Source organism: Podarcis erhardii (genome assembly GCF_964252035.2).
Source record: "Podarcis erhardii genome assembly, chromosome: 4".
Classification (NCBI taxonomy): domain Eukaryota; kingdom Metazoa; phylum Chordata; class Lepidosauria; order Squamata; family Lacertidae; genus Podarcis; species Podarcis erhardii.
Window position 1 is genome coordinate 54,334,376 of NC_138508.1, and position 12,095 is coordinate 54,346,470.

Sequence of the window (12,095 nt, forward strand, 5' to 3'; positions counted from 1 at the left end):
GTCACTCTACACAGATCTCAGCACCCTTAAAAAATTACGTTCCACAAACATGGGTCCTTATCAGTCCGCATAAATAAGGTTCCATTATAAAATCACAGAACTGTAGAGCTGGAAGGGACCCAAGGGTCATCTAGTCCAACCCCCTGCAATGAAGGAATCTCAGCTAAAGCATCCATGGCAGATGACCATCCAACCTCTGCTTAAAAACCTCCAAGGGAGAAGAGTCCACCACCTCCTGAGGGAGACTCTTCCGCTGCTGAACAGAAAGGTCTTCCTCATGTTTAGTTGAAAGTTCTTTTCTTGCAACTTGAAACCATTGGTGTGGGTCCTACCCTCTGGAGTAGGTTAAAAGAAGCTTCCTGTATCTTTCATGTGACAGTCCTTGATATATTTGAAGATGGCTATCATATCTCCTCTCAGTCGCCTCTTTTCCAGGCTAAACAAACCCAGTTCCCTCAAGGCTTTGTTTCCATACCCTTGATCATTTTGGTTGCCCTCCTCTGCACACATTCCAACTTATCAATATCCTTCTTAAATTGTGGCACCCAGGACTTGACACAGGACTCCAGGTGTAGTCTGACTGAGGCAGAATAGAATGGTACTATTCCTTCCCTTCATCTGGACACTAGCCTTCCAATAGGAGGTTATGCCATGTCAATATCGTTAAGCTGTGTAATCTGCATGCAAATTATTACCCCTGGCACTGCATTTATATTTGAACAGATGAATGGCCAGCAACAGAGTCTGTTTAGTGCTTTAACATTAATGAGTAAAAATAAGCCAAGGTCACGTAAGCCATTCCTTTGGAAAGATTCCACACGTAATGTTCATAATCAAATATTTATTTAATCATTCAAAAGTGCCATTTTAAAAGTATGCTGGACCATAAGAGCATCAGTCAGTTTCGGGGGGGGGGGGGGGGGCTGATCACTCACAAACATTTGTCAAAACCAAGAAAGAAATTTCAATATGATTGCAACTGCCAATTTTGCAGTCACTAGCACTTAACAGCAAACCTATGATAAAGGAATAATTCTTGCAAAAAGGTACTGAGATGGTGACTTAAAGGCAAAGGAACACTAAATATTGATCCATTTCAAACTACCAAATCCAAACACTGAAGCACCAACAACAACTGCTTAAGGAGAACCATTTTTATTGTTTTCATCATACAGCTGACTAGGTTTTTTGCAGGAGGAGGAAGCATCTCAAGATGTTTAGACAGTCTCTCTCATGATCTTGCTTAGTTTCTGAATCTTGGTCTTTGTCGACATGTCAACGAATTTCTCTCCAATGCTGACAACCATTCCACCCAAGATTGTTGGGTCAGTCTAGGGGGGAAACCAAGATTCCTAATTAGAATTCCCTAGTAAGAATAATGGGCTACATGATAACATAAAAGACTACAATGCTTGGGTTTAGATCTTGACAAATCAATCGTGTTAGACATATGTTCAAGTTCCTTTGCAAAGAAGTATTTTTGTAGGCTGCGCGGGCCAAAACTCATTATGTTTGGCTAAGGAACGGTTCTTATCCTGCACCAGACAGGATAATATAATGGTTTTTTTTACTGATACCTCTGTTGTCAATGTTTAAGTTTTCAGAGATCAGAAGAAATATTACGATTACGATTAGTGCTACGTTAGATTCCACCCTATGGCTCTTATGCCTCTTTGTCCCTATGGGTTTTTTTGGGGGGGGGCGGGGGGGTAGATTTGCTTGTTGCTTCCAATTGAATTGGCTATTCTAAGTCTAAAGCAATTGAACAGCCAACAGACCATAGAAAGACATTTCTTTGGGCGCCTGTTTGAAACCAGTGGCTACAGCAAGCCAGCAGCCTTGATTCAGGGCCAAGTCCCTATGGTTTATGAAAGCAATGGGGAAGCTCCAGCCATCAGGCCAAATTTAGTCCATGAAGCTCTTTCCTCAAGTCATGCCCATCTGCTTCACACTTGATATAATAAGTGATGGCCGATGTGGGGCAGATAAAGAGATGTGGTTGGATCTGCTGTACAGCAAAGCTCCCTGTAGGGAACTCAGCCATACAGGTATTCCCTGCAGAAGACACGGTTGAATAATGGTCAGGTGACTGAAAGGTTAGTTGGCCTGCCTGCCAATGTTGACGTAAGAGGGTGGGAACAGAGTGATTTGACCTGCCAAGTCATAATGATACCTCATCCCTGGCTTATGATAAGCTTGGACAGCTAGGCTGCCCAATACGCATTATCCCCATCTGGAAGAGGATGTATTTTTCTTTAAGGGAAGCTTTCTATGGCCGATGGGGAAGTTCTTATAGATTGTTGAGATGGCCCTTCTTAGTCACTTTTAATTTATTAGAGAGTGTTCTGTTTTACATAGCTGTAACCATACCTTGATCTCCAGTTTCAGTATTTCTCCTTTAGCTAAAAAGCCATTCAAAGCTGCCTTCAACTCCGTAAGATTAGCTTCATCCAAGGGCTTAACATATTGAGACAAAAACAGAGAGCTTCAGAAAGTCAACAAGCAACGATGTAACAGAAAGATAAACAATCAGCCCCCATGACTGACATACAATATAATAAAGTTGTGGCATTTTTCTACTTGGAAATAGAAAGTGGCAGCATCCTTGCTTGGCTTAGTAAATAGCAATTTGATATTTTACACGAGTTAAATTCACTTTTTAGGAGTCAAAATGTCTGCAATATGTGTTTTAATCTGTGACATCTTCTGAGTAAAAAAGGTTTTAAGATGTACCATGCACTCACAATGATGTTTTCAGTATAGGGTCTGGACTAACATTAAAGTTAGGCTACAGTATGGTTTATTTATTTATTTAAAAAAAAACTTGGCTAAGAGTTTTTCACAAATCCCAATGCTAAAAGCAAGGTGAAAAATAAGATGACTTCTTCCCTTGTCTCATGTTGCCCTCTCCACTGCAGAGAACAAGAGTGGAAAACTAGGAAAGCTCTAAGGAATGGAGTGGCAGAATTGTTTAGACGATCTAGAATGCTAGAAAATGTTGAAAAAATGCTGAAAACAGGAGTACTAATTAATGACTAATCCAAGTGTTATATAGCATTGTCCTCAGTTATTACCAAAAAAGCAAGATGTTGGTCCTGTCTCAGAATATGAACATTTTGCCACCTAAAATGAAGAGAGCATATAAAGTGAACAGGAAAAACTGTTTGCTAGCTATTTGTAGAGATGAATTTAAGAATAGATTAAAGTCAGAAGAGGAATAGATAGATTAAATAGATTAAAGTCAGAAGAGGAACAAGTGCTTGCAACAGTTCAATGTGACATGAATACTGAAGTTCCAATAACCCTTTTGCAGACATATGTTAAGTGCTAGTAAACCAAGTACCATTCATTTTGCAAATATAACCCTTCCCCAACTTCTTTACACTATAGGTCAGACTGCGGTCCTGTAGATGATGCTAAGACTACAAGCTCCATCTTCCTGGTCAATGAGAAGGATGAAAGTAGTACTCCAAAACATCTGGAGAACATCAGGCTCGGGAAGGTGGCTTTAGACTAAGAAACCCTGAAGACCGCAAAACCTCTAAATGAAGTTTTGCATGCCATTTGCTTACCTGAGCAGTGGTTACGGAGCATAAAACTTCTCCGCGGAATGCACTCATAATCTTAGCAAATGCAGAAATTACACCTGGCGTGTTTTTCAAGCGACCATTTTCAGCAAGCAAATCTTGGGAAAAGATTGAGCAGGTGTTACATTATGTACATTCAAACTGTACTAAAAGTGTAATGAAACAGTGCCAAATTACAAAGAAAATCTCCTTCCAGTCTAAACTGTGTTTACAATATTACAGTCCTATTATTCGAAGCCCATTTGTGAAACTCAACCCACTTTACTGTGTTCATCCACAGAGAGACTGCTACTACTTACTGATAAAGTTGACAGTGACAGGTGACATTTTCTCTTTAGCTAAAATTTCATTCACGGTCTTTTGCTTTACTGCACTCTTTACGTGAGGATTCATGACAACGGCAGATAATTTAGGGTCCTTCAGAAGTGTCTGGATTTGGAACAAGAAAAGCATCTCTTGGTCAAAATCAGGTTTGCTTCTAGTCAAAGCAACATAACTATAATGCAACATAAAGGTATTTAAGTTGCCCTTTTAACTAAATATAACAAACCACGGAGAAAAGATTTTCCTCTAAGAAGGAAACAGCATAAGTAAAAAAAGGACTCGCATCAGCATCTTCAGTGGAAATGGATGCTAAGTGGTGTGCAATAGGACTATATAAAATCACATTACCAGAACTCGAGTCAGCTCTTTCTCAACCTGGTCCAACTTCTTCTGCTTAGAAGCAGCAGAGTAGAGCGCAGTGGCATATCGACCTTCCAGCCCAAATACTTGAATTGGTGGCTTCAGAGGAAAAAAAATACAAGGTATAAAAATTAACGCACAAGACAAAGCTGTCTATTTCAATTGATTCTCAATGATCCATTGCCTAGGAAGCATACTAATTCCTCAATGGGGCCTTTTTGTGGGGAGCGGGGTTCTCCCTTAAATTAATTTCAAATTTTTGTGTGTATTTCTGTAAACTTCTGAGCTCTCCCAGGCATGGCAATACTTTACTCTTGCATGTCAGTGGTGCTGTGTTAGCTACATGAAGATTGGCACCCCACCCTGCCAGCACTGCTAATAGAGGGAGTGATAGGTGTAATACCAGAATTTATTTATTTAAAAAAAACCCCACACAATTCCCATAGTCCGTTGCTGTGTTTTAAAAAAACAAAAATGCATAATTAGGAACTCTTAATATTAAGGCATAACTAATTTGTGTTAAGTATTTGCCAATTTGTACTCTTGCTTAAGGGCATAAGAGAAATCCAGCAGATGAAACCAAGATTCATCCAAACCCCTAGGCTTCCCAGGAATCCCAGAAACTGACAGGTGCTAGCTGATCCACTGGAAATTGGTCAGTAAGACAATGCAGAGGCATAAGATGGTTCATTAAACACACTACATAGCAGCTTCAGCCACATTGCGTCTATCATATTGAGGTTAGATTCTACATGATTGCTAGCTATAAATATAGACATTGACACTAGTTTAAGTGGCACACATGGCCCTACATTCTGCAATCTAGATATATTTATCTAGAACCCTGATCTTTAATTGGAAGTAAATCACCCTAACTGCAATTGAGCCTCTTTCCTGGTAAACATTTTCAGGTTCTTATCAGGTTGCTCCTGTACACTTGCCACCTGCAACAATATCCACCTGCAACTTGGTGCAATTAATCTGCACAGTTTTGTAAAATAAATAAACAAACTTACCTGTACCAGTTTTGATGCTGGCCTGATTAGGGAGGTGCTGAAGTGGCGCACCTACAGTAAGAAAAAGTTGTCATTTACATTATAATATTTTAAAAAGCAGTGAAATCCAACATTAGTCAAAAATGGATTTTTTAAATTTAAATCGGATTTTTAAAAGAAAATGCTTTTGGAGGAAAAATCTTTCTAAATATAGTTTTCTATTTAAGTTACATTATACAGTCCAAAGGCTATTCATCAGGAAATAAGGATTTGTTTTAAGTTTTTCATGTGTGGTGAAACTCATTCTAAGTTTTTTTAAAAAAACTGTTTAACCACATGAGTTAACAAACATTGATACATATGCTATAATGTTATTGTTTTAGTTAAATAAATTGTTTAAATTGTTATTAAGGAACTTATTATTTTTCTCCTTCCAATAAACAACTGTACAGCAGAAAAGTTGTCCAAATATAAACAGTTAACTTATTAAACCTCACAATAATTTCATAATTATCTGTTTAGGTATTTCTAATAGTACAGTATAACCAAATCAGTAATTTTTGATGTAAATGTAAAAACTACTATGAAAATTTATTATTCCAAAATGAAACCTTCATCTGGTTGTAAATATTAAGATTATACCAGCAAGAATGTCTTTCTGAAAAAAAATGATTTAAATCAAGGCTTACTGACTAGTGATTTAAATTGATTTGATTTAAATCAAATCCACCCTGCTCCTTCCCAAGCATTTCTTGTGTTGCTTTCATCTTTTGGTAGGCAAGAAACCACACAGGTCTCCCATCAGAACCCTACGCTTGTCTACCACGAACTACAGAGGAGAGGTCAGGGCTGGGGCAAGATCCAAGGAGGCAAACCAAACAGGGCCAATGGGCCACAGGTCAGTATGGCAGCACATCTCTTTTATGGAGACGGTCCCAGCATCTCCAGTTGGGCTGGGAGAGACCCCTACCCAAAACCCTGGTCAAAGCCAGTCCTGAAAGAAGTCTTGAAAGTCCTACATTGGCTCCCAGTATGTTTCCGAGCACAATTCAAAGTGTTGGCCTTTAAAGCCCTAAACGGCCTCGGTCCAGTATACCTGAAGGAGCGTCTCCACCTCCATCGTTCTGCCCGGACACTGAGGTCCAGCGCCGAGGGCCTTCTGGTGGTTCCCTCCTTGCAAGAAGTGAGGTTACAGGGAACCAGGCAGAGGGCCTTCTCAGTGGTGGCGCCCGCCCTGTGGAACACCCTCCCACCAGATGTCAAGGAAATAAACAACTATCTGACGTTTAGAAGACATCTGAAGGCAGCCCTGTTTAGGGAAGTTTTTTAATGACTGATGTTTTAATGTATGTTTAATCTGTTGGAAGCCGCCCAGAGTGGCTGGGGAAATCCAGCCAGATGGGCAAGGTATAAGTAATAAATTAGTAGTAGTGGTAGTACTGCTCTAGATCAGGCATCCTCAAACTCGGCCCTCCAGATGTTTGGGGACTACAATTCCCATCATCCCTGACCACTGGTCCTGTTAGCTAGGGATGATGAGAGTTGTAGTCCCAAAACATCTGGAGGGCCAAGTTTGGGGATGCATGCTCTAGATAGGCTAATGGTTTGACTCAGAGTCAGGCCCCTTCCTAGGTTCCAGTGGCCGGAGGATGTAGCAGAGGAGCCTGGCTTGCTGAGCTAGCTTCCTTCCTTATCTCTGGCATCAAGGGAAGCCCAGGCTGCAGACAGGCACTCACACAGCAGCCCCGGAAACCCTCCAAGTTCTCGGGGGGCCACATGGGTTTAAGACTTTCCCCTCTCCTCCTCTTCCTTCTCCTCCCAAAGCCTCCAGGCTTCAGTCTCGGAAGCCAAGTGAGGCATCCTCAGGTAAGAGACCTGCCCCCAGCAGAACTCCCTCTTCCTTCCCAAGGCTTCGTTGCTCACCTTCTGAGCCAACCCTGCAGCAGCAGCAGCCATCTTCTCCTCCTGTAGGTCAAGCCGGGCCCTTCCCCGTCCTCGAGACGAGAGGAGCGCAGGCGCAAGGTCTCGGCTCCGGGCACGCAGGCGCAAGGCTTTCTGGGAATCGTAGTTTCTGTAGAACTAGCCGCCCGAGTGGGCGGGGCGGAAAGAGGCAAGGCGGAAGACCGTAAGTTTGCGTGGAGGGCGGCACGTGCGAGCTTGGGATGCGAGAAGGAACATTATTATAAGGTTCCGGGGAATGCAGTTTCATGTTCCGAGTGCTGTATCCTGCTTTGCAAAGCGCCGAGAGAAGAAAGTGTGCTTAAAGGAAGCAAGGCAAACGTTTTGTGTGTTTTTTAATGCATAAGCGTAATTTACACCTTAGGGAAGTTTTTGATGACTGATATTTTAATATATTTTTATTCTTTTGTTGAAAGCCGCCCAGAGTGGCTGGGGAAACCCAGCCAGATGGGCGGGGTATAAATAATAATAATAATAATAATAATAATAATAATAATAATAATAAGCTACCCTGAATTTATTACGTGCCTTTTTTGAAGCGGAGCTTAATGCTTATTACGCATGAAGACATACACGTTGCGGTCGTACTTAATATTAGCACGCTCGTTTCTCAAACGTGTTGTAAGTTTTCATTTTGTTTATCAGGTGACTGGTAAGATCCTCTCTGTGTTGCCAACCTAGTTTCTTTTAACCATTATTTTTCTCAATGGTGTGACTCCTGTTTTCAGCAAATAATAGCTTTTTGCTTGCCAAAACCGCCAGGCCCCTTTTTTCATCTAAGTTATAGCACCTGTTTTCCAGTCCTAAAGCTTAAATCATCCTGGACCTGAGTGAAAGCATGTTGTACAGTGTTATATTGCTTGTCAGAATAACATCTTGTCTACACATGCATCAGAATCAAGTGGCAATGCGGTTGAAAATTATTGAGTGGATGACATAACGGACTCAAAGCCAAGATGGTCCGTAAGTGATTTTAATTTCACAAAATGCTTAAATTTGGTTTAATCCTTTTAAAAGTGCCTTTCCCTGTCCTGGATCAATACCTATACAGTGGTACCTCGGGTTAAGTACTTAATTCATTCTGGAGGTCCATACTTAACCTGAAACTGTTCTTAACCTGAAGCACTACTTTAGCTAATGGGGCCTCCCGCTGCCACCGCGCAATTTCTGTTCTCATCCTGAAGCAAAGTTCTTAACCTGAAGCACTATTTCTGGGTTAACGGAGTCTGTAACCTGAAGCGTATGTAACCCAAAGTACCACTGTAGTTCAAACCACTTTTTTTTAGTACTGTTTTCTGTAAACTTCATGATCTCTCTCACACACATGCACAACCAAGTTGCTTTGTTAAGAATGTCGTATTGTGGTGTCAGTAACTCCTAAATTGGAATTCCTAAACCTATACAATTCCTTCTCCATAGTGAATGATATTATGATTATACAATATGATTATATTAATATTATGATATTATGATTATACAAGCAGTTACCTACTGAAAGCTATAGTGAGTGGAGGGGTTGTATTAGGGGTTGGAAAATGATTCTCTCTTCCTTTGTGTGACCATCCCTTGCTCCACTCCCTCATGCATTCACAGAGTTGCTTAACCCAACACCTGCTGCCCCCATAGCTACCAGCCCATTTAACCTGATCAAGGAGAGCATCCCTGCAAGGCTCAGGCCTTCCAAACAGAACTTCAGCCAGGTCTTTGGGGGAATGGCTAACATGGCTGCCTATTTCACACACATCCCACCTCCCCATCCAAATACATCCAACCTGGTCTTTGTTAGAAAATACTTTGTTTTTGTTGTTTGAATGATCAGTTAGGCTTTTATTACTAGATTTTAATGTAGCTTTGTTGTTTCATTGTAAGCCATCATGGAGTCTTGTTAATTAAATGACCAGGTGAAAAATAAGTGACTAGCAGCTTCAGCATTTAACAAGCACTGACATTCTCTTGGGAAGGCTTTGCTTAAGAAGGAAAGCCAAGTGCTTGAGGTATAACTGTATGTGACGGATTTTGTGGGTGGAGGGTGCAAGAGTCAGTGACAATGTGAGTAATTGTCCTTCCATCCCATCCTAATGCAACCAGCATCCCTCTTCACCCCCAGCTAGCAATATATACTTAAACATTGTGTTCCATATACGTGTGTCTCAGACATGTATTTGTTATGAAACAACTTAGGAGTGCCAGAGGTGGGCTGTTTTGCCTTAATTCTGGTCTGAGGCCTGCATTTCTTCAACTTGCATGGTGTAAATTGTGCAGGAGATATTTTGAACACTAGATGTTGCTCTTGTTACAGATTGAGATGCCTGATAACTAGCAGAGCCATATTTGGAGACGACATTACTGTAATACCTTAGCCTTGATGTAAATGCAGGGGGAGTGGCAAATAATTTAGGGCCTCTCCGCTATAGGTAGCAGCTAGCATGTTGGACATTAGTCGTTCTATCAATCACTGCCCCTCTCATCTATGTAGCAGCTTTAAGTAGAGAGGCAAGAAGAGATCGAAGTTAGTGTGTGACCCATGAGAGAAATTGAAGCTTCTTTATACTAATGGGAAGGGCTGTGGCTCAGTGGTAGAGCACATGTTTTGCATTTAGAAGTTGCCATGTTCAATCCCTGGTATCTCCAGGTAGAGCTGAGGATGTGAGATGGAATGTTGGTCTCACATAGTAGAAAGCAGCTTTTCTATGTTCCTATGAACCTTCTCACATGCTGAAACAGTGCACAAGTGGGTTGCGGGGCCACAGAGGGTAGCCCTGACCCCTGCTGGCCATGCGCTCAGAGACTCTGAGGAGGAGTTCTAAACGTGTACCGAATCAATGTACACATGTAGAGCTTCCTCCACAAAAGGAATCCCCTCGCATGAAGAGTTCTGTGCACATATATCCCTATATGCATAGGCCCCTTGTGTGCCAGCAGGGAGGGGGGTCTGGTGCACGTGTTGGTGGCCTGGAGGGCATGGTTGCCAGGCACCCCTGTAGTCCCCCTTGATATGTGTGGGGTGTAAGTCTGAGACTCCTACTGCATCAGACCATGGATCCATCTACCTCATTACTGTCTCCAAGGTCTTGGTCAGGGCCCTTTCCCAACTGTACTAAGATTGAACCTGCAACTTTCTGCTAAAAGCATATCCTTTGTAGCCAGTACCTGAATAAGGAAGTAATGCATGGTTGTGAGGCCTACTTGTTTTCCTTCTTCTTTAGCATGCTTGCCCTCAGCTTCCTGCTTCTCTTTCCCATCTTCCAAATGGTTTTAGACAGCAGGAAGGGACAGATTGTTGGCCAAGAATGAAGGAAGATTGCAGTGCTATTTTTCTAGAAAAAGAGGTGCCGGAACTCACCATGAACACCTCCCTTGTTCTCTTTCAATGGCAATGGTGCCCACCTGAGAGGTGCCGGAACTGAGTTCTGGCGGGTTCTGGCTGAAAAAAAGCCCTACCTTGAAAGTATGTGCTAACTTTTGTCAGGCACATGCTACCACACAGGGAGCCATAAAAAGGTAAAGTTAAAGGACCCCTGAGAGTTAAGTCCAGTTGCTAGGTGCTAATCCTGATCTCTGTAGGCAGATTAGAATTAACAGTTTAGAATTAGCAATGGTGTGGTCCAACAACATCTGAAAGGCCAAAGGGTCCCCCCTCCACTTGTTCTAGTGCCATAAAGGCCCAGCTTACTGTTCATTTTAGCTCATGTAACAAGGCCTGATCAGAAGATTTTTACTGGGATGAGTATTATACAGGATTAGTTGTCTCTCACGGGTATTTCGGTCCTAGGCTGTGAAGGGTGTTAGGGACAGACTAGACATGCCAGTAGCAGTTATGTTTGTTGTTCATGTATCTGTATTACTCATATGTAAAGCAAGAGGAAGGGGTAACCCAAATATTTAACATCAAAGAAGTATGAATGTGTAGCTAGGGTTCGGGCCTTATATATTGCTTATATTTCACATATGTGTTGGAAACAGGACTTTCTCATCATTGCTAGAGAAAAAAATGCATACTAAAACAAGTCCTGTCTCCCTGTCCAGACAAATACTTTATTTCCTTAAGGCAGATGTACATTGGGGCACTTAAAAATAGTGTTTGTTGAATGTAGTGTAAGTTGCATTTAATGGTTTTGCCGGCAATGTCCAAGCAGCTTGTATGAAGCTGAAAGCTGGGACAGCACAATATTCATCATTTTTCTGGTGAATTTGAACAGCCTACTCACACACAGAGGGAAACTTGGCTCATATTAAATCTAATAAGTTGAAAATTCTGTTCCCCCTCATTTGACCTGAATGCTCTCAGACTTCTAAGGCGTAAATATTTTTAACAAATCTCATGGTCATTTGGCTTCAGAAATAAAGCCTTTTTGTTTAAGATGAGCATCAACATTTTGGATATTTGTGGCTGATCTAGTAACATTTAGTAGAGCTGCCACCAAGTAAGTCTGGCAGCTTGAACATTTTGGGAGCAAGTAGCCTCTGTTGTGATTATAATCAAATGGGATTTGAAGCATGACCCTTGATGTGTTCTTATTGGGTGCAGGTGTTAAAACATTCTTGTACAACCTTTTTTAATGTGTACCCAGGAAATAGCCAGTGCCAAGCTTCTCCAGCAACAGGATGGGGTGTAACATAGCAGCTGTCAATTATTTAATTAGATAAGTTGTTTTGGGTGGTGTTAAGTGTTTGGACTGAAATGTTGGTGTTTAGGAAGGGGCCTGTTTACGGCTCCTCTGTATAGCACAGAATATTTGCTAGCTTTGGGAAACATTTAGAAATGTTGACTAACTAGGGAAATCTTCAAAACTTGGCGTATCAGAATGCTACTGTTGAGCTTTGGCTGCCATAATTGTGGAATGACATAATAATAACTAATAATAAACTT

At 41.5% G+C, this 12,095-nt stretch overlaps 1 protein-coding gene across 1 annotated transcript; it reads right to left on the reverse strand.

The window, feature by feature from the left end:
- Window positions 1-1,139: 1,139 nt before the first annotated feature.
- Window positions 1,140-10,586, reverse strand: ATP5PO (ATP synthase peripheral stalk subunit OSCP). The gene is made up of 8 exons (XM_081858823.1): window positions 10,569-10,586; window positions 7,190-7,345; window positions 5,288-5,338; window positions 4,260-4,370; window positions 3,887-4,016; window positions 3,573-3,685; window positions 2,371-2,457; window positions 1,140-1,331 (listed from the first exon to the last, which is right to left on the reverse strand). Exons 1-8 carry the CDS (start codon window positions 10,569-10,571, stop codon window positions 1,218-1,220), a joined length of 765 nt encoding a protein of 254 aa, XP_081714949.1. The 5' UTR covers window positions 10,572-10,586; the 3' UTR covers window positions 1,140-1,217.
- Between the last annotated feature and the right edge of the window lie 1,509 nt (window positions 10,587-12,095).

What these genes read in the sequence shown, in the direction of transcription:
- ATP5PO (XM_081858823.1), bottom strand. An exon ending in CTGCAGGGTTGGCTCAGAAG is followed by an intron (nt 5,339 to 7,189) that starts GTGAGCAACGAA and finishes TTCTTACTGTAG; the next exon opens with GTGCGCCACTTCAGCACCTC. An exon ending in CAGCATCAAAACTGGTACAG is followed by an intron (nt 4,371 to 5,287) that starts GTAAGTTTGTTT and finishes TTTCCTCTGAAG; the next exon opens with CCACCAATTCAAGTATTTGG.